The sequence below is a fragment of the Carcharhinus amblyrhynchos genome, chromosome 7 (genome assembly GCF_965287045.1).
Source record: "Carcharhinus amblyrhynchos chromosome 7, sCarAmb.v2.hapA, whole genome shotgun sequence".
Classification (NCBI taxonomy): Eukaryota; Metazoa; Chordata; class Chondrichthyes; order Carcharhiniformes; family Carcharhinidae; genus Carcharhinus; species Carcharhinus amblyrhynchos.
In genome coordinates, this window is record NC_137330.1 from 30,278,832 (window position 1) to 30,305,573 (window position 26,742).

The window sequence follows — 26,742 nt, forward strand, 5'->3', positions numbered from 1 at the left end:
AGGGAGGAAAACAGCGCAAACAGGAATTGGCTTCTATTCTTTCTCCCTTCTCTCTGACTAAGGGTGTAAGCAGATAGCCTGCTCTCAGTCCAGAGTGATTTGATGTTCATGTTTGTAGGGAAGCACATACTATCCATTCAGTACAGTTTTATATTGACAACAGAGTGATTGAGATTTTATTTATTGAATTTCATCATTGATGGCATTCTCCAATCATTCTATCATGTTGGCTGGGTGGCTCAGTTCCACTAAAAGCTCACTTTGTTAACATTTCACTGACAGGGGATGCAGTGTTCAATTGTTTGATTTATGAGAGTTAGGTAACTCTATATCCTATATTCACTGTGCTTTATGGGATAAGCTTGGATGCGAACTTAGAAAAGTGAACAAACGGTAGAAAGAGCTGGAAGCTAGAACTGGGGCAGTACGGTGGCAAAAGGGTCAGCAGTGCTGCCTCACACAGCCAGGGACCCGGGTTCAATTCCTAGCTTGGGTCAGTGTCTGTGTAGTGTTTGCACATTCTTCCCATGGGTTTCTCTGGGTGCTCCAGTTTCCTCTAACAGTCTGAAAGTCAGGCTCGATAGGCCAAATTACCACCACCTGTACGATAGGGATTCTATGATTCTACATCAAATGTACCATTTTGCACAATAAAAGATTATAGGCCAAGCTAAATTCTCCTTCAATGTACCTGAACAGATGTTGGAGTGTGGCAACTCGGAGTTTCACAATAACTTTATCACAGTGTTAATGTAAGTCTACTTTTACACTAAAGCATGGTGAATAAAACCTGTCACACACGTAGAAACTAGTGTCATCTCTACATGGATCTGAGAGATACACAATATACACCAGTGGACACCAAATAAGCAGCTCAGCTTCAGCTCCACTCTGGTGAAATACCAGGCCAACTGAGTCAGCAGCAAATGAGTTTAAGAGGATGGGGGGAGAGAAGGTGGGACAATGTGATGTAGAGAGACTGGAGAGGCAACTCCTTGCGTTAATCTTGTGGAACCTAGAGGAATATTCTTCTGGATCTTGCAAAAATTTTAAAAACTACCATCGTTGGTCATCTTCAGCTGTCCCACCATATAACTCTAGGTCAATGCCTCATAAATTGGGGATCAGTGTCCGGGGGCAGCACGGTGACACAGTGGTTAGCATTGGTGCCTCATAGAGCCAGGGACCCCAGTTCGATTCCCGGCTTGCGTCACTGTGTGGAGTTTGCACATTCTCCCTGTATTTCCTCTGGGTGCTCGGGTTATCTCCCACGCTCCAAAGATGTGCGACTTAGATTGATTGGACATGTTAGTTAGCCATCAAAATTTTAGGGGTTTGGCAGGGTAACTGTGTGGGGTTATGGGAATAAGGTGGGATTGTTGTCAGTGCAGGCTCGATAGGCCAATTTACCACCTCCTATACGGTAGGGATTCTATGATTCTACATCAAATGTACCATTTTGCACAATAAAAGAACCAAGTGCCTGAAACAAGTGGATGCTCTGGCTTCCCAAGGTTAGATCCTTTCCCAGAGAGGAGCAAAGCAATGTATTTCTTTTCCTCCAACTTTCAGGACACTGTTCTCATCATGTTCCCAGTTTCAGGAAAAATTACCCAGCAGAACTATAAGCACGGAGCATTCTGGGGGGAAAAAGGTTAACTCCTGATTATTGACTGCCACAGAGCACTGGAGTGTTATGTGTACTCTATTATACTCTTAAAATTTACATTAGTAGCTGGGAAGTTTCATAAGTACAGAGAAAATCTAGAAATATATCTGCTCTGAAACAATGTGTGTAGCGCAGGTTTGATCTTTGCACATAAGCATCCTCACTTCGAGCCATCAGCTCCAGATCAAGTCACCTAATTTTATTTTCCTGTCTACCTTGGCTTGGATATTTAATTCACAACATTTTTCAAAACTTATGTGTTGATTATTTGCAGTAGTTCTGATGTGTGGCATAGTAAGGAATAAAAGCAGAATATGTTGCTTGTGTACATGATGAAGCTGGCCTATGCCAATGGTGTGAATTTGCAGCTGATTTTTCATTGTGCCAGTCATTACATTCCAGTGACACTTTAACTTTAAAACAGAGGTGACACTGATGCTAGGAAACAACTCCAAAAAAAAGTGTTTGCAGTAGCATTCTGTCCACTTCATTTGAATAGGATTGGGCAAGGTGAAAAATTGGCCATTGGTACCATTCCATTCTCATGCTGCTGACACAGGCCAGTTTCACCTACATTATCTTTTCTCCTAACAATACTAAATTTAGTGTTTGTACACTTTTTTTAAAGCACAGAACTGTTACACTTCGCAGACAGCCTGTTGGTGGAATGGGTTTAAGTATTAAGGTAAGTGCCATCCCCTGTGTCATATGTTTTACAATGATAGCATTCTGTGTTAATGTGTGTAATGGCTTCTCATTGTGCGCTCTGTGTGTGTGTTTTTAGGGAGGTGCTGAACACGGTGTGCCGGTTGTCATATCAAAAATCTTTAAAGATCAAGCAGGTAAATCACGCAAACCCTTGTGGAAGCAACAGTTTTCTCTTCTGCGTTTCTCTTTAAACAAAACATTGATTTTTGTCCACGTGTTTGAGTTTGTGTGCGCCAGAGTGAAAGATAAAATGCATTCTAATCCTGCCGAGGCTCACTAAGTGAAGGATAGTTCACGTGGGCAGCAAATTGGGATTCAAAGCACTGCTGTGGTGATGAGAATCATTCTCCATCATAGTTAGGGTAATCCAGAGATGACCTTTAACTTGATTGACTAAGAAATACATCATTTACATTTTGTCCTCCTGCCGTTATGTTCTCTAATAATGGAAACCTCAAGAATTATATTAGCCACTTGTTCCTAATCCCTCTAGCAGGATGCCAATCAAAACAGATTTTTTAAAATCATTTTCTAACCAATAAAATGAACCCTTTTTCATAAACAGCTTGGATATCCCATGGTATTTGTTTATAGTAGTGTATTTGTATCTCATCTATTACTCTCCCATTTATAAATGGTTGTGTTAAAAGTTGAATCAATTGATGAAATTACAATAAAAACATGCTTTGGAATAGCGCTTTTTCTAACAAGAAATCTGAACATGACTATATTTTCAGGTATCATTGCAGTAACATTCACATGCTTCGTATAATCCAGTCCATTAACCCGTCTACATTTAATTAAACATTTATGCTACATAAATACACCAGGAACTATAATTAGAAAAACTCATTTATTGCCAGGGAAGTATTCTATCATTATAAGGGACATTTTCTTCCAGTCCAATATGCATATAAATAAACTGCTTCCATAAATTTTCAGCTTCAAAAGACTGATCCATTTATTGTTCAGCTCAACATGTCAGTTTAATACCTCATTAATCACCAGTTATTCAAGTATAACATCAGCAGCAGTGCTCATTCAAGCTGTTCTTCTGAAAATAATGAATTGCCAAGTCCCTCTTTGTGATATAACCCACTCCAGCCAACTTATGTTTATCCAATATATAAATAATCTGAGGCTCATTTCGTGTAGTCCATGAACAGAGAGGGACATTATATTTTACACACTTCTGGCAGGAAATTGTGAGGAGTCAGTGAGTTATTCAAGTGGGTCGAGTGATATAAAAATAATGGCGCAAGTCAGGAAAGGAAAGTAAATGAAATGGTCAGCTTTCTAATTTATTTTATTTTTCACCTGACTCACGCTCTGATCTCTCTGTCCATGTATTCCCACAAGTGTAGGTGACCAGACACCCACTCATCTCCAACCTATTTATCAGCTTCCCTTAAGTTCTTTCCCTATTGTTTCATTCAAAATTCAATGTGCTTAATTATTTGAAAAATATCAAAAGAGATTATGGAAGTGCAGTGTCTCTCTCTCTCTCTCTCTCTCTCCTCTCGCTCTCTATGCTTTACGAGCTTATACACAAGTTTTGTTTTTGGCTCCAAAATAAAGGCTTCAAGTGATTACTTGCTGCTTGATTGGCACCACATCCACTCCCTCCACCACTGACGCTCAGTAGCAAAATAGTAACTATTTACAAGGTGCACTGCAGCAATTCATCAAAGATCCAAAGTTTTTTGAAGGGATAACCAAGAAGGTGGATGAGGGCAGTGCAGTTGATGTTGTCTACATGGACTTCAGCAAGGCCTTTGACAAGGTACCGCAAGGTAGGTTGTCGCATAAGGTTAAATCTCTCAGGATCCAGGGTGAGTAGCCAAACAGATACAAAATTGGCTTGGTTACAGAAGACAACGGATGGTTGTAGAGGGTTATTTTTCAAACTGGAGACCTGTGACCATGGTGTGCCTCAGGGATTAATGCTGGATCCACTGCTATTTGTCATTTATATTAATGATTTGGATGAGAATTTAGGAGGCATGGTTAGTAAGTTTGCAGAGACACCAAGATTGGTGACATAGTGGACAGTGAAGAAGCTTATCTAGGATTGCAACGTGATCTTGACCAATTGAGCCAGTGGGATGACAAATGGAGTTTAGTTTAGGTAAATGCGAGGTGATGCATTTTGGTAGATCAAACCTTGGCAGGACTTACTCAGTTTATGATAGGGCACTGAGGAGAGTTATATAACAAAGAGATCTAGGGGTATATGTTCATAGCTCCTTGAAAGTGGAGTCCACGGTGGACAGAATGGTGAAGAAGGTGTTTGGCATGCTTGATTTCATCAGTCAGAACATTGAACCCAGGAGTTGGGACCTCTTATTGGAGTTGTGCAAAACATTGGTAAGGCCCCACTTGGAATATTGTGTCCAGTTCTGGTCACCTTATTATAAAAAGGATAAAGGATTAAACTAGAAAGAGAGCAGAAAAGATTTGCTAGGATGATATCAGGACTTAATGATTTGACTTATAAGGAGAGGCTGGATAGACTGGGACGTGATCTTAGGGAGGTTTATAAAATAATGAGGGGCATAGATCAGCTCAATAATCGATATCCTTTTCCACAGGTAGGGGAACCTAAAACTAGAGGGCATAGCTTTAAGGTGAGGGGGAGAGATACAAAAGGGTCCAGAGGGGCAAATTTTCACACACAGGGTAGTGAGTGTCTGGAACAAGCTGCCAGAGGTAGTAGTAGAGGCGGGTACAATTTTTCTTTTAAAAAGCATTTAGACAGTGAGGGATATGGGCCAAACGTGGACAATCGGGACAAGCTTAGTTGCTTCTTAAAAAAAAAAAGGCAGCATGGACAAGTTGTGCTGAAGGGCCTGTTGACATGCTGTAAACATCTATGACTCTATCCTTAGCATCTTCCAAATCTACAGCCACTTCCATCCAGAAGGATAAGGGCAGCAGTTACATGGGAACACCATCACGTGCAAGTTTCCCTCCAAGTCAGTCACCATCCTGACTTGGGAATATATCGCCATTCCTTCACAGTCACTGGATCAAAATCCTGGAATTCTCTCCCTAACGGGATTGTGGGTCAATGCACAGCACATGGACAACAGCAATTCAAGAAGGCAGTTCATCACCACCTTCTCAAGGGCAACTTGGGATGGGCAAATCCCAGCCAATGACACCCATGTTCCACAAATGAATAAAAAATATGTGATAGAATGAAGAAAGATTGAGATAAAATTCAACATCTCAAAAGGTGCAGAATAGGCAGTACAAGATCCGTCATATATTTTACATTGCTCCACCTTTAACTTAAATAGAAAACCATTCTAAAAAAAAAACAAAATCTTTCATGGGAATTGTGTATCACTGAATCAGGACAATGTTTTTGCCCATCCTTAATTGTCTTTGAGAAGGTGATGGTGAGCTGCAGCTTTGATCCGCCGTGCTCCATGTTGGTGTATGTAGGAACACCAATTTGCTTTTAGGAAAAGAGTTCCAGGATATTGATCCAGTGACAGTAAAGCAGTAGCATTATAGTTCCAAGTCAGGATGGCACGTGGCATTGGAGGGAAATTATCAGGTGGTGGTGTTCCCATTAATCTTCTGCTCTTGTATTTCTAGGTGATAGAGTTTTGAAAGGTGCTGTTGAAGGAGCATTGGTGACTTCTTGCAGTGTATCTTGGAAATGGGATACATTGCCACCACTATGCATCAGTACAGGAGTGAGTGAACATTGAAAGTGGTGGATGAGGTGCTAGTCAAGTGGGTTGCATTGACCTGGATGGTGTTGAGCTTCTTCAGCACTGTTGGAGCGTCAGCAGTGGCAATGCCATTAGTTGTCAAGGGGAAATGGCAGGCAGCCAATCCAATATTGCTTTTGTATGCCCTTGCCTAACACCTCTGTCTTTCTCCCTATCTCTCCACATAAGATCCCAGCCTTTCTTGCTCTCTTAACTCCCAGATTATTCCTACCTCCCCACCCTCATGATTCTCAGTCTCTCTGTTCTTGCTTGTTCTCTCTGGAGATTCATAATCATATACTCAATTCTCCTCTTTAAAAAAAAAGTTACCATCAATAGAGCTTTTGAGAATCGTCCAATTCTTCAAACTGATTTGAAGTAAAACTACTGAGTTAAGTTTCTAAAATTTAAATATAAATGTTTAATTGGACAAGTTTACTGAGCTGTGCTCCTGCAGCCTTGGGCATTAGGCTGTACTTTCTCCAATTGCACTACACGAATTTGAGCGATATTGGTGTTCAGAGTATGACGGGTCCAGACAAAGCAAGTAAACAGAAATTGGTTCTATTGGTGGAAGGTTCAGGATCTCAAGAGCACAATGTAAGGTGAATAGAAAATGAATTAAACATTACATGAGGAATTTTTTTTTAATGTAGTGAATAGCTGGGATCTGGAATTCACTGCTTGGAAGTGTAGCAGGGAATAATTCAATCATAGTTTTGAATTATCTGAAGAAAAAGTATTTGTAGGTCTCTAGGGAGAAGATGGAGGAGTGAGGCTGGCTGAATTGATATTGCAGAGAAATAGCACAGAATACAAATGGCCAACTGGCCTCCTCCTTTGTTTCGATGATTCCAGACTGAGTGTCCAAATTGTGCAATGATAGTGCAGCAAGTTTACATTGCAGTTTTCCTCATCAATATGAACAAAAGAGATGGAGAAATGTTGATAGGATATATTAGAAAATCAAAGAACATATATATAAAGCACTAAAAATCTATCAAGGATATGCTATTTTTTGATCTAATTTACAGTTTTAAAAAGTACATTACAATTCAAGTCACTTGGTGCAATAACATTAATCATAATGGTAAGTGTGCACAGAGAATGACCTGAAACCCAACTATTCCACAACCACTGCCTCTTCGTAGAGTAATTGAATATAATAGGACAGGACTAGATCATTTGGACAAGGTGTGTTTATCCATGAGTGTTCGGGCGCCAACTAGAATCCCAAGGTATATTATGAAACAATTTTTCCAGTTCAGCATAAATGTGAGAAAAAAATGTTTAGCCTCAGGTAATTCCTCTAACAAACGGGATTTTAAAAAAAAATCAAAACAAGCTTTACTCATAATGATACTTAAATATAACCCTAACAAAATGAATCAGCTTATATCTTAACCATTGAACAATGAAAATAAATAACTTTTAATTTCTAACTTATCATCATTTCAGTTCCAATTCAGCAGTGTTCCTCTTATAGACTGGAAACATCCTTTAAATGTAGTTAGCAACCCCAGATATAGTTTCTCTGACTTGGGTAGCAACTATGAAGGTCCTGGAGAGAACTTGCAGACAGATATTTCAGAGAGAGAGAGAAAAGATTTCTGTTTTTTAACAGCCCCCTCCTGTTTTCCAGCATTTGCTGCATCCCTTCCAGACAAACCAGCCCCATGTAACAAAACACACAATCTTAAAGTGGTCTCCCTTAAACATTAAATGTATTAATGGCGCAGCAGCATCATCACATGAGACAATTCATCTAACTCCACTGCTGCTCACATCCTATATGTTTAATATTTCCCTTGTTCAAGAAAAATTCCAACTTTCTTTTTAAATAGTTTGTGCAATGTGATTCAACAACAGTTTTTGACAAAGCATTCATATTCTAGCCACTTTGCAAGAAGACATTCTAACCTCCCCTCAAATTCAAGGTCTTTCTGCTCCTTGGCTCTATTTAAAATCTTCCAGGATGTGTGAATTCACATTTAGCAATATTGAATTGCATCTGCCATTTCTGTCTGTCAATCTGGCTAACTAAACTACAATTTTCTGCAATGTCACAATCCTCACCTCAGCTTTACAATCTCAGTTTCAATTTGATGTGCAATCCGATTTGTTGCTTCAATGAATTTTGATATTGTTCTTTTAATCCCTGACTGACACCATCTCCCTGGTCCTGCACTCCACCCTGGAACCACTAGGTAACAAAGACACCTATGTCAAGCCCCTATTTATTGACGACAGCTCAGCTTCGTCATCATTATTCCCTTCGTCATTATTATTGCCCTTAAAACTCATCTCCAAACTCTGTGGCTTGGACCTCAGCTCCTCTATCTGCGACTTGATCCTGAACTTCCTAACTCTCAGACCACAATCAGAAGGATAGGCAACAACACCTCCTCCACAATCATCCTCAACACTCGTGCCCCACAAGGCTGTGTTCCCAGCCCCGTACTATACTCTTATACCTATGACAACATGGCCAAATTCCCCTCCATTTTCATTTTCAAGATTGCTGATGACACCATTGTAGTGGGACAGATCTCAAACAATGATGAGACAGAGTACAGGAATGAGATAGACAATCTGATAAGTGTAGGAGACAATGTAGGAGAACATGCCCCTGTCTACATCCGATGACAAAATAGAAATGGTTGAGAACTTCAAGTTTTTAGGTGTCCAGATCACCAACAACCTTGTGTGGCTCCCTCCCATGCCAACTCTATAATTAAGAAAGCCCATCAATACCACTACTTTCTGAGAAGAATAAGGAAATTTGGCATGTCAGCTACAACTCTCCAACTTTTACAGATGCACCATAGAAAGCATTCTTTCTGATTGTATCACAGCTTGGCTCCTGCTCTACCCACGACGCAAAGAACTACAAAAGTTTGTGAATGTAGCCCGATCCATCATTTGTAGTTCCCATCCATTGATTCTGTCTACACTTCCCACTGCATTGGTAAAGCAGCCAGCATAATTAAGGACTCCACGCATCCCTGACATTCTCTCTTCCACCTTCTTCTGTCGGGAAAAAGGTACAAAAGTTTGAGGTCACATATAAAACCGACTCAAGGACAGCTTCTTCCCTGCTGCTGTCAGACTTTCGAATGGACTTGCCTTGCATTAGGTTGATCTTTCTCTACACTCTAGCTATGACTGGAACACTACATTCTGCACTCCTTTCCCTCTCTATGAATGTTATAACGCAAGAAACAATACTTTTCATTATACTAATATATGTGTCAATAATAAATCAAATCAAAGCCTTGATCATTTAAAGTTCTGGTGTAAACCACGACAAAGCTTCACGTGCTTATGCAGACAGGATCCTTTTGCTCTGCTTTTTCTACATGAGAAAAGCTTCTTTACCATTGACCGCAGCCTTTCATGTGCCTTTATTTTCGCATGTCTTATGTGATACCTCTTTCAATTTAAATTGGGTTAATTAGCTTACAGTTTCCTGGTATATTTTTTGAATAATTAAATTACATTTTCCACTCTGCAAATTTCTGACGTAGCTTTTCTTTCCACAGAATTGTTTCCAGCATTTCTTTGCTAGCTCCCCCTGCTTTATAAACCAATCATTCTCTATAGTTGGTCCACATTATATTTGGTAACTTTAATGATGTCTCTCATCACCAATAACTACTCTACATCATCTTTGCTGGTCTGATGATATCTACATCCCCTGTGACTAGAGACACTCTTTACTTCTTTAGCATTATCACCATTCCTCAATCTTCACAAGAAGTTTGTCGTCTTCTCTTTGCAACCTTATCCTTTTGACTTTTTTGTTGCTTATAATTTTTTATGCTTTCTCCCATGCGCCTTGTTAATCTTTCCAATCTCACTTTTTCTAACTTTACTGCATTCATTACATTTAGTTTGAATTTATTTATTTATTTCAGCCCTCCAAGGGGTTCCTTTTTTAGCTTCACATTTAACTTGACTCCTATTCAGCCAGGGAACTGAATTGACAGTGATCTTCTTGAATAATTCTAGTTTCTTTTCATCCACTTATCTATATAGAAGATGATTTCAGGTAATAAATGCACCATGATGTTGGTTCTGGATGTGCTTTGTACCTATTCTAGCCATTCTCTAGTAATTAAACATAGAAACTAGAAGCAGGAAAAGGCCATTTGGCCCTTCAAGCTTGCTCTGCCATTCACTCTGATGGTGATTGATCATCAAATTCAACATCCCGATCTCTTTCTCCTCCTCCCCCCTCAAAGTTTCAACGAGATCCCCTCTCATTCTTCTAAATTCCAGTGAATACAATCCTAACTGACTTAGTCTATCCTCATGTGACATTGTGGTTTAACATTAAAATAATTTTCTAGGTTAACCTTTCAAATTCTGTTCAGTATCGAATATATTCTGGAAGTACCTAATTCTGCTGTTCTGAGAGCTGGAGTCTAAGGGAAGAATTTTGTTGGTTGAGTGGATGGCCTGACATTGGTCAGAAATAGATCTTCTATGGGTGACCAGTGGGCATTCCATCTGAATTGTACAGGCAGCCACCCTCCTTCAGAAAGTAGCCAGTAACTAGGAGCAGATGGGCAGTGCTGAGGCAGACAAGGGCTCTGCAGCCTATGGAAGTGAAACAATAGTGTAAAAAATTGAGCATCTCAGTACTGCAGGGGGAACCTCCCCAGAGACGCTGTTGGGCCACGGGAACTACCTTCCCTACCAATGACTTCCCTCACACCTCTTGACTTTTGATACATAGGAAAACCTCCTCCCCACTCTGGGCTGTCAGTGGGAGGCCTCCTCCATTTAACAGGTGGCCTATATGATAGGAGGTCAACCCTGACAGCCTTGTAAAATGACCCTTAATAGGTCATTTCCATATTAAATTCATTGACTGACTCCTTGTGATGAACTGAATTGACAGTGATCTTGAATAATGCCACATTTTTTTCATCCACTTATCTATTCAGAATACAATTGCAGGTAATGAATGCTTCCTGACTTTGGTTCCTGACATGCCTTGTATTTATTCTAGCTGTTCTCTAGTAATTGTGACTTAACGTGATATCATTTTCATTATTAACCTTTTCTGTTCCTTTCAATAGCTAATATGATTCGAAAATCCCTCATCATTTTGCTGTTTTGAGAATTGGAGTCTAAGGCCTGAAATGTGTCTACCCCATTCCAGTACCACAGTTGATCAAGATTCTCCTGATCCACCATGGCTTCTTGCAATTTTATTGGCTCCATTTCACCTCCTGAGGGGCCAGTAAAATTCTGCTTGAACTTTACTAACTTTCCCTCAATGTAGTCCTCTGACACTGAGTGTGGCTTTTGACTGCTTTCTGTACAGTTTCCAAGATTTGGACTCTTTCCTTGTGCCTCTGTGACTACAGTTAAATACACTACTCAAGTTGTAATGAGACCACAGCATTATAAAGCTGCACATGATCACTTCAGAGTTATACTCTGATGATTTTGCTGTATCACTGAGTATTCTGTTTGTTTTGTGGCTGTTGTGTAATAACTGGCATTGGCAACTACTTAGCTTATTTTTATTTCCAGCGCTCTGTTAGCTGCTGTCCTAACCAGTTCAGCATCATTCATTGAAGAAGTATATTCTCTATTTTTCTTTGAGTACCCCACCATTGTTTAATAGTGGATACAAGTTGCCATGGATTTGTCCACTTGCATGCCCTTTAAGTTCTTTTTGTAGTATCCTGGTTTCTTCACCAGACGTAGTGGCTTCCCTAATTTAGTTCTATCTTTAAAGACGATCAACGTCCATTTCATTTATAAGTCCAGCTCATTTAGAATCCATATAGACTTCAACATCAATTTGTAAAGCATTTCACTCAGTAGATCTCCCCAGTCCAATTTCACTGCTCGAACTAGTTCCCACTACTACATCTCTTTCAGTCAATATCTTGTGAACATCCACATTGTGCCTTGATTCCCTAGTAACTTGACCTCATTCATTATTTTTCATGCAAGGTATTATCAAAAGCTTTCTTGATGGTAGTTGCAACACATCACTGATCTTTGGATGCCACTGGCTTATGTCAATTAGGAAGTTTGACGAGACGCAATCTACCCTTTTGCCCCATCATGGGCTATCATTTACTATTGGCGATTTAGTTCCCTAAAATCAATTTAATTGTATTAATGATATTGTTGTAAGGTTAATCAGCCTGTTGTTGTCTATGTTAAATAAAAGACTCACAATACCAGGTTTATGTTTTAGCACAAGCCTGATGATGTTTGTTGTCTATGTTTCCATCCTTGTGGATTTATTTGCTTTTGAGGCTTTTAAGCCTGTCTAAGATCCCCTTGCAAGTCATATTTAAAATCATGAAGTTTAGCTTAGATTTGACATGATGGTATCATGACTAATCAATAATTCCAAAAAGTAATCCATGTATCTGTTATATAGTTTTAGTTCATGCTTAGTTTCAACCAATTTGCATCCATAAAGAATTTCAGTTGATAACCACTATTATGCTAAAATAATTTAATTTGCTTTCAAGAGCTATAGTGCTGACTTGTTTCCTCATTCTATCCAATTACCTTGTTTTTTTTTTACTTTTCCTGAAGGTACTTTGGCTCTTCCTGAAGGTTTCTTTTCATCTGCTCAGGTTTAATAAACTTGGTTCAATTAATTATTCAACTTTCTATCCACTTGTTAATTCTCTTGGGGTCCTGTTTGTTGAGGGTCATCAGAGCTATAAAATTAATCCTACTTTTCTCTTCCCACAGATGCTGCCTGACCTGGTGTGTGCTGCATGCATTTTCTGATTTTTGGTTTTGTTTGCTTCCATTATTATTATATTGGGCATGCTCATTAACATCTCCTTTAAAGATATTCAATTTGTTCTCAGTAGAGAACAATGGGTTTTCCTGTGTATTAACCCCACCCAAATATGGTTTAAACCTTCCCTGCTGTCCCTGAAAGTGTTCTATTATATAATCGCATAGCTAAGCTCAAAGTATCTCAGTTCATGTGAAAATTGGTCATGTTATTGGTGTTAACATTCAGGGATGCTACTGCAGTTTGTTCTATTAGTTATTTTGGTCACTTGCCATTACCAAGTCACAGTATGAGTTGCTTCAAGTCAACTAACTTCCCTTTAGATTTTTGATGAGATAATTGAAAGGGTAGGTGAGAATAATGCAATTGATGTTTGTACATGGTCTTCCAAAAGGTATTTTATATTGTGCCACAACAGACTGGTGTGCATACTTAGAACTCTTTGATTCAAAGAGACAGCAGCATCATGTACATGAAATGAACTGACAGGAAACAAAGGGTAGTGAATGGTTGTTCTTCAGACTAGAACAAGATTTATAGCAGGTTCTCCGGACTTCTGTTCTTCCTGAAATTTATTGATTGTGTAGGCTTTAGTGTACAGGGCACAATTTAAAAATTTACAGATGACACAAAACTTGGAAATATTGTGAACTGTGATGAGGCCAGCATTTAACTTCAAAAGGATGTCGATGTCTGGGTGGAACAGGCAGACAAGTGGCAGATAAAATTTAAAGTGTGATGTGATTCATTTTGTTTGGAAGAACAAAGAAAGGCGGGATTAAATAAAGGGTACAATTCTGAAGGAGCATGGGAGCACAGGAACCTGGGGTACATGTGCATAAATCATTGAAAAGCGGCACAGTAGTTAGTAAGAGCTTGATAAATAGAAACGCAAAGTACAGAAGTAAGGAAGTTAGGATAAACTTACATAAAACACTGGTTTACCCTCAACTGAAGTATTGCATCCAGTTCTGGGCTCTACAGAAAGGATTTGAAGACATTAGAGATGGTACAGAAAGATTAATGAGAATAGTTCCAGGGTTGAGGAATTTAAATTATAAAGATTAGAGACGCTGAGGCTCTCCTCAGAGAAGAGAAAGCTGAGAGGAAATTTGATAGACGTATTCAAAATGATGAAAGGTCATTTAGAAACCATTTCTATTAGTGAAATAATGGAAATCCAGAGGCCAACAATTTAGGGTGATTAACAAAAGCAGCAATGGGGACATGAGGAAAGACTTATTTAGGTAATGAGTCGTTAGTATCTGGAATGGTTTGTCTGAAATTGTAATGGAGGCCAATCTATATAATTTAAATTCCTCAACCCTGGAACTATTCTCATTAATCTTTCTGTACCATCTCTAATGTCATCAAATCCTTCCTGTAGTGCCCAGAACTGAACGCAATACTTCAGTTGAGGGTAAATCAGTGTTTTATCATAACTTCCTTACTTATGCACTTTATGCTTCTATTTATCAAGCTCTTACTACCTACTCTGCCACCTTTCAATGATTTATGCACCTGTACCCCAGGTTCCTGTGCTCTAGCGCTCCTTCAGAATTGTGCCTTTATTTAATCCCTCCTCTTTGTTCCTCCAAACAAAATGAATCACGTCACACTTTAAATTTAATCTGCCGCTTGCCTGCCTATTCTACCCAGCCATCGACCTCCTTTTGAAGTTAAATGCTGATCTCATCACAGTTCACAATATTTCCAAGTTTTGAGTCATCTGTAAATTTTTAAATTTAGTGTAGTGAAGGCCAATCCAAAAATGATTTTCAAAAGAGACTCGGATTGAACTGTGGTCAGACTTCCAGGGGGCCAGTAAAGGCACTAAAGGCCAAATGGCCTCTTCAGTGCTATAAACATTCCATGATTCTGTAATTCTCATTTCAGCTACTGAACTAATTTAATTCTTATGGCCATTACTGTCCAAAATGCATATCAAAAAAGAATGAAACTGCCTAACAAGAACAGCACCTGGGCAGAGAATATAGTCTGGAGTGAGCTTTAAGTGCATAAAATACATTGGGAAAATCCCATTCGAGCTTTCCTTTTGTTAATTACATGTTAAGGGTAAATTCACAGACCTTGGGGCGATTCTTCCAAAAAAAATAAATGCACCACAGGAAGGAAAATGTCCCATTTTCCCGCATAGTTTTTAATGTGCTCCACAGAGTGCTGCAGGAAGATTTACGCTGGTTAGTGTGGGCAGGGCCTCATCTCGCTGGATTGGCCAGAATTGAGTGACTACCCATGCGCCGGGGAGATAGGCACATGCACGCTGCAAACCCCCCCCCCCCCCCCCCCCCCCACCCCCCGGCCTCCCAATCGTCGGCTATCTGATCCCCTTCCCAGCACCAGTTTGTCATGGCCAGCCCTAATGTGGAGCCCCAACCGTCTCCTCCCTCCTTCCCTCTCCCCCTCCCTCCCTCTCCCACCGATCCCATTGCAGAGTGCACAGTGGGTGGGTCCCAGTGGACAGTGTCAGGATGCCAGGTTGGCACTGCTTAAAGGGCACTGTCCCCACCAGCGGAGTGATCATGCTGGGGACCAGTGTAATCCCTGCTGGTGGGGATTGATTACGTTGAAAAACAATGCCTGGAACACTCTCAATTGGCTGGACCCTGGTTGTGAATCCCACTACAGGCCCCCCGCTAATGTCTCCCGGCCACTGTGCTACTCAAGCAGTGCAGCGGGCTGAGAGAATTGCCCCACTTATGTCCAAATTTCATCCCATAGCCCTGCCTCCATAAGAGTGCCCATGTGTGCACACCAAAAGCCTCCAAAGGAGCATTATGCTGTGCAACATGATGAACAAATGCCTAATTTGGAACAGGCATGGAATTTGTGCATCACTTCACAAGGATGAAATGTTGAGCTGCAAGATGGGCTCTGTACTAACTTATCTGAAGGGAGAAATATAAATCCTGCAGGATAGGTGACATTAAGGAACTCTTGCTATTTCAAAGTAGCATAGAATCCCTATAGTGCTGAAGGAGGCTGTTCGGCCCATCAAACCTGCACTATCCCTGTAACTCCATATATTGACCCTGACTAGGGACTAGGGGGCAATTCAGCATGGCCAATCCACCTAACCTATACATCTTTGGACTGTGGAAGGAAACCAGAGCACCCAGAGGAAATCCATGGAGAACAAGCAAACTCCACCCAAAACTGGAAATCTGGGTCCCTGGCACTGAGGCACACTGTGCCACCCAGACCATATCTGGAAGTATTCTGGAGTGTTTTGGAAAATGTTGTGGTGAATTCCTGAGCGTTTCTGCATCCTCACTGGGAAGGTAAAGGATTAGGTTATCTATTCAAACAAAGGTTCCATCAGGTATGGAGGCAACAGTCCTTTTGCCTCTAGATCTGCAGCATGACAGGCTGGTGAAGCTCCTCCATCTTCCTCGGCACTGACAAGAGGCTATTGGCAGGCCAGTCACTGAGGGATGTAGGGTGGGATGTTGAGCTACAGGTCCATGATCACACTGTCAGCAGCCAGATAATAAGGTGAGGGAGAGCTGGACGCATAAGGCATTCTCATTGTTTTCAGTAATGCTGGATGCTACATGCTCTTTGCTAGGGCCACTTTTATAGGGCCAAAGAGGTGCAGATATCTCTGTCCCTGGCCAGTTCTGTCCTTTATCATCGGCCACCTTGTGAGAGAGAGGGCAAAATGCCAGTGGTTGTGTGGAACTGTGTTTGAGTGATATGCCTGCCAAAGTTGAATAACTAGAAGTAGTGGAGATGTGTGTATGACTTTTAGAATTGGTAATTATGTGAGAGTGAGGTGGAGCACCTGGATGTTAGACATGACTCCTGAACAAACGCTGATGGCTATGTGATGAGAGTGGTCTGTGCAGTATTAGAGACTGGTGATATATTGGATAGAAGATATCTTGTGGAAATATATTCATTGACATCGGCCACTTGTTTGAAGTTATTAGATCTCTTGTAGCACTGCTGCTGAATTCCTGGGAGCCATCTCCAAACTCCATGGCCTGAGCCTTGGCATCTCCCTCTGCAACTCGGTCCTGAACTTTCTGACTCGCAGACCACAGTTAGTAAGGATAGGCAACAACACTTCCTCCACAATCATCCTCAACACTGGTGTCCCACAAGGCTGTGTTTTTAGCCCCCTACTATACTCCTTATACATCTATGACTGTGTGGCCAAATTCCCCTGCGATTCAATTTTCAAGTTTACTGACGGCACCACCATAGTGGGTCAGATCTCAAACAATGACGTGACAGAATGCAAGAATGAGATAGAGAATCTGGTGAATTAGCGTGGCAATAATAATCTTTCCCTCAATGTCAACAAAACAAAGAAGATTTTCATTGACTTCAGGAAGCGTAAAGGAGAACATGCCCCTGTCTACATGAATAGGGATGAAGTGGAAAGGGTCGAGAGCTTCAAGTCTTTAGGTGTCCAGATCACCAACAACAGGTCCTGGTCCTCCCATGCTGATGCTGTATTTAAGAAAGCTCACCAACACTTCTGCTTTCTCAGTAGACTGAGGAAATTTGGCATGCCAGCTACGACTCTCACCGACTTTTACAGATGCACCATAGAAAGCATCCTTTCCGGATGTATCACAGCTTAGTATGGCTCCTGCTCTGACCAAGACTGCAAGAAACTACAAAGAATTGTGAACGATTGTGATATGCAAACCAGCCTCCCGCCCATTGACTCTGTCTGTTGAGACCTTCCAGCACTTTTTGTTTTTGATTCAGTTACTTCCTCATTATTGCCAGGTAGTTAGTCACATTCCTTTCAGCTCCTCTTTCACCTCATGGAATATTGAGAATAAAACTCAACATTCATGTTGCAAAGAGCAACATGTATCTTGATTACCATTGTTACAAGTTTACATTTCAATTCAATCTCCTACACATATTGTGAAGTTTCATTTTAGAACATAGAACATTACAGCGCAGTACAGGCCCTTTGGCCCTCGATGTTGCGCCGACCAGTGGAACCAATCTAATGACCCTCTAACCTAAACTATTCCAATGTTATCCATATGCCTATCCACTGACCATTTGAACGCCCTTAAAGTTGGCGAGTCCACAACTGCTGCAGGCAGGGCATTCCACGACCTTGCTATCCTCTGAGTAAAGAACCTACTTCTGACATCCGTCCTATAATTACCACCCCTTAATTTAAAGCTGTGTCCCCTTGTGTTAGCCATCACCATCTTAGGTAAAAGGCTCTCACTGTCCACCCTATCCAATCCTTTGATCATCTTGTATGCCTCAATTAGGTCACCTCGTAACCTCCTTCTCTCTAAAGAAAATAACCTCAAGTTCCTCAGCCTTTCCTCATAAGACCTTCCCACCATACCAGGGAACATCCTGGCAAACCTCCTCTGCACCCTTTCCAATGCCTTCCACATCTTTCTTATAATGCGGCAACCAGAACTGTACGCAATACTCCAAGTGCGGCCGCACCAGAGTTTTGTACAGTTGTAATATGGCGTCACGGCTCCGAAATTCAATCCCTCTACCAATAAAAGCTAACACACCGTATGCCTTCTTAACAACCTTATCAACCTGGGAGCCAACTTTCAGGGAGCTATGCACATGTACCCCGAGAGCACTCTGCTCATCAACACTACTAAGAGTCCTTCCATTAGCCCTATATTCTGTACTCCGGTTACTCTTAGCAAAGTGAATCACCTCACACTTTTCCGCATTAAACTCCATCTGCCGCCTCTTGGCCCAGCTCTGCAGCTTATCTATGTCCCTCTGCAAACTATAACATCCATCCTCACTGTCTACAACTCCTCCAACTTTGGTGTCGTCAGCAAATTTACTAATCCATCCTTCTACACCCTCATCTAGGTCATTTATAAAAATGTCAAACAGCATTGGCCCCAAAACAGATCCTTGAGGTATGCCACTTGTAACTGAACTCCAGGTTGAATATTTCCCATCAACCACCACCCTCTGTCTTCTATCAGCTAGCCAATTCCTGATCCAAACTGCTAAATCACCCTCAATCCAATGCACCTGCATTTTCGGCAATAGCCTACCATGGGGGGACAATTTTGGAGCAATATTACGGATTGATATTTCAATTTATATATTTTTTGACAAACTTGCAGACTCTTTTTCCCTACACTATAAGTTAGAGCACTTTAATGTACGTTATCATCCTCTTTCCGTTATGACATTGCTTGCTCTTTAAATATGAACATTATTCTTTCTGTCCCACCTGGTTGAACCTATTTGTGGGTTGAATTTAAACATAATAAATTCTGATTTCTATGGTTAACTAACCACAGTTTTAATTTACTTCTGGCACTGTGGCACATGACCTTCATAGAATTTCACAGCACTGAAGGAAACCATTCTGCTCATTTGCCTGTACAGGATCTTTGAAAGAAGTTAGTCTCACTCTTCTATTCTTTCCCCATAACGCTAGAAATATTTCCTTTGAGTACACGTCACTTTCTCTTTGAAGCTGCCATCAAATCAGTTTCCGCCATCAAATCAGTTTCCACCACCCTGTCAAGCGGTATAGTCCAAATTATATCAACTCGCACAAAAAACAGTTCTCCTTTCACCTCTGTTTTTGTTTGCTAATTATCTGAAATCTATGTCCTCTGTTTACTGATACACCCCCACTAGTTAGAGCAACTTCTTGCAAACTACTTCATTTTAAACTCCAGCTTTACCATCTTGTTCTTGTACATCAATACACCATTTAACTCACTTGGGCCTGAATTGCATTGATTTAAAATAGATCTCTTTAGAAGAAGCAACGAACAGTATTTGTACTCTCACAGCAGTAGGCTAGCTTTTCCATCTAGCTTTATTGAAATTACAGCAATCAAAAATAATGTCTAGTCAAGTCAGGTGTCAAAACTGATCAACTGCCTCTCACACTGAGGCTGAAGTCCAAGCCTATGTTTCTTCTTTCGTAAACAATAAAGTTCAGTATTAAACACCTTCTTTTGAAATGAAAATGTGTTGTCATCCTATTCCACCAATGTCACGAAGAACAGATGAACTTAATAGGCATCTCATTGTTTGTCTTGTGGGTTGTGCCTGCTGCAGTATGGCTGCCATGCTTGTCTATACAATACCTTCAGCTTCCCCTCAACAAGTATTACACTGTGTCAAGTGGTTTCAGGTATCTGACATTACAAAATGCAATGTCTTTTTGATGAATATTGTCTGAGCAAGTTGTATCAGGTAACATTAGTCTTCTTCCTGCTCTCTCTCACTCGGTAATCTTGGAAGGAGTTAAGTTAATGAACATAAAACTGGTCTCCATTCTCATGAGGAAAATGCAATATGTGGGCTGGCTTTTAAAAAAAAACTTTTGTTCATTCTGCATTTTACAACATAATTTGGTACCATTTAATTCCACATACTTCAAATATTTGATTTTATGTTAGTAGTTCTATACATTCAATGTCTCTCTATTCTTAATAGCTCCAAACCTGCATACTTAGAGAAACCAGTGGTGAAAGATATGACTCCTAAATTGGTTCAGTATAATGGAGCATTATCTAAATTGTACTAACAATAATGAACAAGGCCAAACAGTTGTAGGAATAATAGTAGGGATGCAGAGTTTTTAAGAAATGGATTCTAAAGTCTATTGATTTATTTGCTACTTTGATTTTCTTTTTGCTTGCAAGCATGGAAAGAAATAATATTGAGTCTTTAGGATTGATTTATGTTTTTTCTCCCTGTTGAAAGTCAAATAATTATGCACTTTCAGCATTTATTTGATTTGCTAACTCCTACAGGACAAACAAAATAATATAACTTGCGTAATACTTTGTACAACTCTACACAAACTAGTCAATGCCTTTTTTCTCCGATTTTTGGGGTGTGTGTGTGGATTTTTGGGGTGTGAGGGGGAAATGTGGAGCTTCACTTTTCTTGGACATTAATTTTATTTATTATATATTTACCCTTCAAAAGAATAAAGCAGTCTCCAAAGTCTTGTGTTCATCTTTTCAAGTCAGTCTTATGGTCCTTGATTAGATGTAGTAGCGTAAAAAGGGTGATAGCGTCTGTTGTTCATCTCTCATTTTTTTATTTCCATCAATGTCAGCGGTCAATCAAGAGAGTGTGAAAAGGGGCTGCCGACTTGCCCATTATACATTTGAGCAAAAATTCTGGCTAGAATGCCTGATGCTGAAAATATTTGGCAATGCCCAGTTAAGTGGGGAATTAACACTGTGCTCTAAATTGTCCTTCGCTAAGGAGCCTTTGGCCTGTGTACATTCTTTCCAGCTCACTTTCTCACTGTAATAAGTCCTCAGAGGCAGAAGTCTCTTCACCAAAATCCTTTTATTTACAATTCCAATAGCAGTACACAGAGTGTTATAAGTCAGAATTTTCCTTTCAAGAATGCTAGAGGAACTGATATTCCTGGTTAAATACCAGAAAAAGACTCTGTGTGATTGAACCATCAATTGGATCCTTAATCGGGGATATCTTTCAATAGGCCAACCTCAATGACCTGTCATTACATTCACATGTGTTTCTTCTTTCTTTTGGTGTGTAGCTGACCAGACTGGGATGTTGTTCGTTGGAGATGCAGTGCTACAAGTTAGTAAAACATTTATATTGATTTTATATTTTGTTCTGTTGAAGAGTTGCTGTGTACATTTCACCAGCCTAAAATTGTATGTCGAAAATGTATGTTCATAGAGATTTTCTTTTGTAGGTCAATGGCATTAATGTTGAAAATGCTACACATGAAGAAGTGGTGAGTATTAAATGGCTTGATTCATTTGTTAAAGGTTATATTCCCTAAATTTAACATAATAAGGAACAAATCAGCAAGGAAATACTGGCGATCTATGCTAACATTGCACCAACTGAATATAGCTCATGAGCAGATTTTCAAAACAAGTTATCTGTTTTGTCCCATTGCTTAAAGAGTTAGTGGGTATGATTTATGATCAAACTGCCCTCATGGCAGGGGAGGAAGGCATCAAATTGGCAGGACCCACATTAGTGCTGCTCTGTTATGCTATGCACATTACTGTACATCTTTATTGATTGCAATATTGGCAACAAATGGGGTAAATCAGTGAAAATCTTGGCATTATCACAATAGTTTGCTTGCACGTGCCATTGAACAATCTATGTAAATAGCAGCGGCATAAGTATGAGGGCAGGAAGAAAACTAAATGGCCTAATTTTGATTTATTTTGAGAGTAAATAAATCAAATGACCTGAATAGGATAAAGGATACATAGCCTAGAAACTGATGCAGTCATTGCATAGTAAAGCATATACTATGGAATTGGGCCAGTCTAAGAAACTGGAAATAGGAGTGTGTTGTCAAGCTTGTCCTGCCACTACACTAATTCCTGACTGATCTGTAGGCCTACTGTATTTACTCACTTTAATACCCTTGCGGCCAAAAAACAAGCATCAGTCTCAAATTGCAATTGACCCAGTACAAACTACAGGGGTAAAACATTCCAGAATACCACTACCCTTTGTGTAAAAAAAAAAGTGTTTCTAAATTTTCCCATCTCAAAGGTCTAGCTGTAATTGTAAGATAGTGCACTCCCATTTTGGATTTACCAGGAGAAATTGTTTTCCCACATCCACCCGACTAAATCCTTTTAGATTAAATAAAGTGTGGATCAGAAAGTCCTGTCAATCTGCTCAATTACTTCTCAGCTTTCCTCCCTCAAACTTGCATTTAGACAGAATCTTTCATAATATCAGAATATTCCCAAGCATTTCAACATTAAGTGCTGTCACTCTAATGATGTGGGCAAAAAAAGGAATTTTGTAGACTATACTTTAAATTCCCCTGGTCTCCGGTAGCAATATGTTTACATATCTGAAACAAATAGGTTGCACAAATAGTAATGAGAAAAACTGACCAATTGACCTATTTTTGGTGATGCAGTTTGAGGGATGAATGTGAAGCAAGAAATCAGTGATGGTATCATGGGATCTTTCAAGTGCATTGAACCAAAACACAGGACAATAACTTAACTATCAGCAGGGCTGTAACTGGCAGGTTATGACAACATTTATGCCCTTTTTCATTCTGGTATAAATTTACAAGTAAAATTTCTAGCCAATTTCATTGGCTTCACCAGAATGTCATCATGACTGTGTAACAAGCAGAAGTCAGCATGAGGCAGATTAAGTGTAGAACTTGCACTATAAAATCCTCCTCCAAATTTGAAGATGAAAATTTGAAGCCATCAGTCTGTGCTGAATGTTTGGCAAAAAAAATGAAATAACGTAAGCTCTTCAATTTTGAATGTGCTTCATACCAATGTCATAAGAATACATTCAAAGAATCAAAGTACAGAGTAGGTCTCAGTGAAGATAAAAATAAAATGGCAATGATGCACTTTTTTTTAGAAAAGTACATCTAGGATAATTTTCAGCAAATGTAATTTCAAGAGATTCATGTGCACCACTCATGATCACCAGGGGGAGTTTAAAATTGGCATTAGCCTCTACTTTTACATATCGTAAAAGGAATAACACACCTTTCAGACCACCTGGGGCACTTGAAAAATATCTGTTTGGGTTGTTTCTGGTGTTTTTTTTGGATGCGGAGTATCCCTCTGTTTGAGGATTAATCTTCACCCCATCACTTGCTCTTCATGGCTTTTTAAGTGATCTAAGTACAACTGTTAAATTCAATTATCTTAATTTTGTTTAATCTTTGTGATAAGGTAGGGGAGAGTTGCCACTTGGTCAGGATAAATACACTGAAAGGTGGTTACGTTTTTGTTGCATTTGCTGTATCTGCTAGTTCCTTTTTAGTAAAGTTGTTGTTATAAATCACACTGACAGGTGCACCTCCTGCGAAACGCTGGGGATGAAGTTACTATCACCGTTCAGTACCTCAGGGAAGCCCCTTCCTTCCTTAAACTCCCAGTAGGTAAGAGATACAAATAATATAGATTGGTTTATTATTCTTTTGTGCTTTGATGCCATTAAATAAGAACAGCATTGGCAGCAGCAATCTCCTGTGAGATTGTCTCATTGAATGTGTTACAGAAGGCCTTGAGGCAGCACTGCATGGAATGTCATTATAAGTAACGGTTGTCTCAGTTAGCTGCTCACATTTGTACCTATATATTTGAAATGTCCTATATTGTTTCTTTTCAAACATTTCTGTAAATATATTTCCATTACCTTCTGAGGTATTATATGTTCTTGGGAGTTTACCAGCCACAATGTGAGTGCAAATCATGCAATGTAGTATTGGTAGTTAATAAATTGATCTGAATTTTTCTGTCCATAAGTTTAACAAAACGCTCATCCACTCAGTCCATTTACTTTCCTTAAACATTGTATAAATGCAAATTGTTGTTTGTACCATGTTTTTGCAGTTGTTACTTTTAATCAGTTAACATCTCCCCAAACAAATTAATTTTCTGTCCATTTGTATGTTGCCCTAGTATTTCTAAACTTTCCCCTAAGAAGTAAATGAGGGCGACCTGTGCCTGTAATAGTGTGGACCGAGCACTTCATTGGATGCGAGGCTGTAAGGGTCCATTAACTCCAGCCCTGCAAGCATGTCCAGAGCAGGGTCGCTTGGCAAAGTTGTCAAAGGGCCTTTTGCCTGAGTTTCATTCGCATCAGATAGGCGACAGCAATGGGGAAAGGCCTAAGAGATGAGGAAGAATCCTTGTTCTTTCTTTGAAAGAGCCTTTCATCAGCTACCTATCAGATCTACACTTTCTGAAGCCTATTGAGAATTGTTGCTATAGAGAAGCAACAGTAGGGATGTGGGAGGGATTGGGAAGCTTGGTGGAGTAAGGCAAGGGGTCATGTGAATGACAGTTTCCATCAAATTCAGGGTACGTTCTCTATGTCTGGTACTTGTTTGACGAGGGGGGGTTAGCATTTAAAATTGTCCCCTCTGACTTCATAAGAACATTAAACAAAGGTTAAAGGTAATGAAAAATGCTGAACAAGTTTCAGTGGAAGATACCAAAATTATGATCGGCAGTATGTTTGTTTATTAGTGTCATAAGTAGGCTTACATTAACACTGCAATAAAGTTACTGTGAAAATCCCCTAGTTAGCATACTTTGGCACCTGTTTGAGTACCCAAGGGAGAAGTTAGCATGGCCAGTCCACCTAATCAGCATGTCTTTGAACTGTGGGAGGAAACGCACTGAGACATGGAGAATGTGCAGACTCCACACAGACAGTGACCCAAGCCGAGAATTGAACCCGGGACCCTAGTGCTGTAAGATAACAGTGTTGTGCCACCCATGTAACAATTGTTTATTGCAGGTAATAACTAATGGGGGATATATTGGAATAGCCCCAAATGAGGGAGGGATATGATGCTCAGTTAACCAATGCTCATTCAGTGCAATCCCAGACAGGCTACTGATTGCAATGATTTCTATGTGCAGCCATGCTAAACATTTCATTTATTGATTACATGCATAAACAGGAGTTTGGACATCATAACTTTTCAGCTCTGCCCAAAATTAGCCTGTACCTGCTTATAGAGAAAATGCATTGTGATTGGAGTGATGGTTAGATTTGTGTTTCAAGATAATGTGACATGGGTAAAAGTAAATAATATCACTTATGTTATTAAATTGATAAAATACTTTGGGCTTATTTACTATACAAGATATAAGGCACCAATCACTCATAAAGGATTGGGTAAACAGTTGTGGATTTATTTATTAAGACAAGGCACGTGACAACAGTTATACATGGGTATTAAGTTTGTAGGCAGCAGAGCTATGTGCACAGTGTTCTGCTCAATACAGAAGTAAAATTAAGACTGAATCACTTCCTTTGAAGCAATGTAATGCTGATATCCCTTAAAGGCATATTGCAACAGGCACAACCTTGAAGAGAGGAGCTTTAAAATTTTCAGGCAAGAGATAACAATGCTTTTCACTGGAGATGACAATGGTTGGAGTGGGTGCAGTCATTCCCAGCACGAAGGAACTTGGTTATGGTGGTTGGAGGCCAACTATCTCAGTTCCCGGACATCACTGCAGGAATTGCTCAAGGTAGTGTCCTAGGCCCAACAATCTTCAGTCGTTTCATCAATGACCTCCCTTCTATCCAGAAGTGGGAATGTGCAATCAGTGAACAATGTTCAGGGGGGCGGCAGTGGGGGGCAGAATCTAGTTCGGGACCAATAACATTTTGTTCAAAGTGGAGATTCAATTCTCTTGCTTTTATAATAAAGCCAAAAGATTACATGGGTTTTGAATGAACAAAAACAAAATTTATTGTACAAGTTCAGAAAGATAAAACTATTTACAATATGCGTCTTACGAGTGAGAGATATACGTGACTTAACAGACAATCTCTTGTCAAATACAGTATACTACAGAGTAAATAACTTACGCAACCAAGACAGAGTCAATGGATTTCTCAAGAATCCACTCAGACATCAGTAAACACAAAGGCAAGCAATCTAGTTGAAACACTGTCTTACAAGGAGTTTGCAGCTCCACCTTCAAAGATCTTTACTTGGAATTCTCTCAAATAGTTATTTCCGGTCAAACAGCTTTAATGTTGGCCCCACCTGATAGGGTTTCAATATCGGCTTCTGAGATTCCTTCTCCCTGGATTCCCAAGTCTGCACTTGGCCTTAAAGCAGTTCAAGAAGGCGAGTCACCACTACCTCTTGAAGGGGCAGCACAGTGGTTAGCACTGCTGCTTCACAGCTCCAGGGGCTTGGGCTACTGTCTGTGTGGAGTTTGCACATGCTCCTCATGTCTACATGGGTTCCTCTAGGTGCTCCGGTTTCCTCCCACAGTCCAAAGATGTGCAGGTTAGGTTGATTGGCCATGCTAAAAATTGCCCTTAGCATCCTGAGATGCGTAGGTTAGAGGGAT

At 40.0% G+C, this 26,742-nt stretch overlaps 1 protein-coding gene across 1 annotated transcript in view; it reads left to right on the forward strand.

The window, feature by feature from the left end:
• Window positions 1-26,742, forward strand: part of sntg2 (syntrophin, gamma 2) — a 221,215-nt gene that overhangs the window by 26,962 nt on the left and 167,511 nt on the right. The window contains exons 2-6 of the mRNA XM_080193249.1: window positions 2,298-2,354; window positions 2,454-2,511; window positions 21,432-21,475; window positions 21,594-21,635; window positions 23,708-23,795. Coding sequence (XP_080049375.1) covers window positions 2,298-2,354; window positions 2,454-2,511; window positions 21,432-21,475; window positions 21,594-21,635; window positions 23,708-23,795 — 289 coding nt within the window. The remainder of the gene's footprint in view (window positions 1-2,297; window positions 2,355-2,453; window positions 2,512-21,431; window positions 21,476-21,593; window positions 21,636-23,707; window positions 23,796-26,742) is intronic.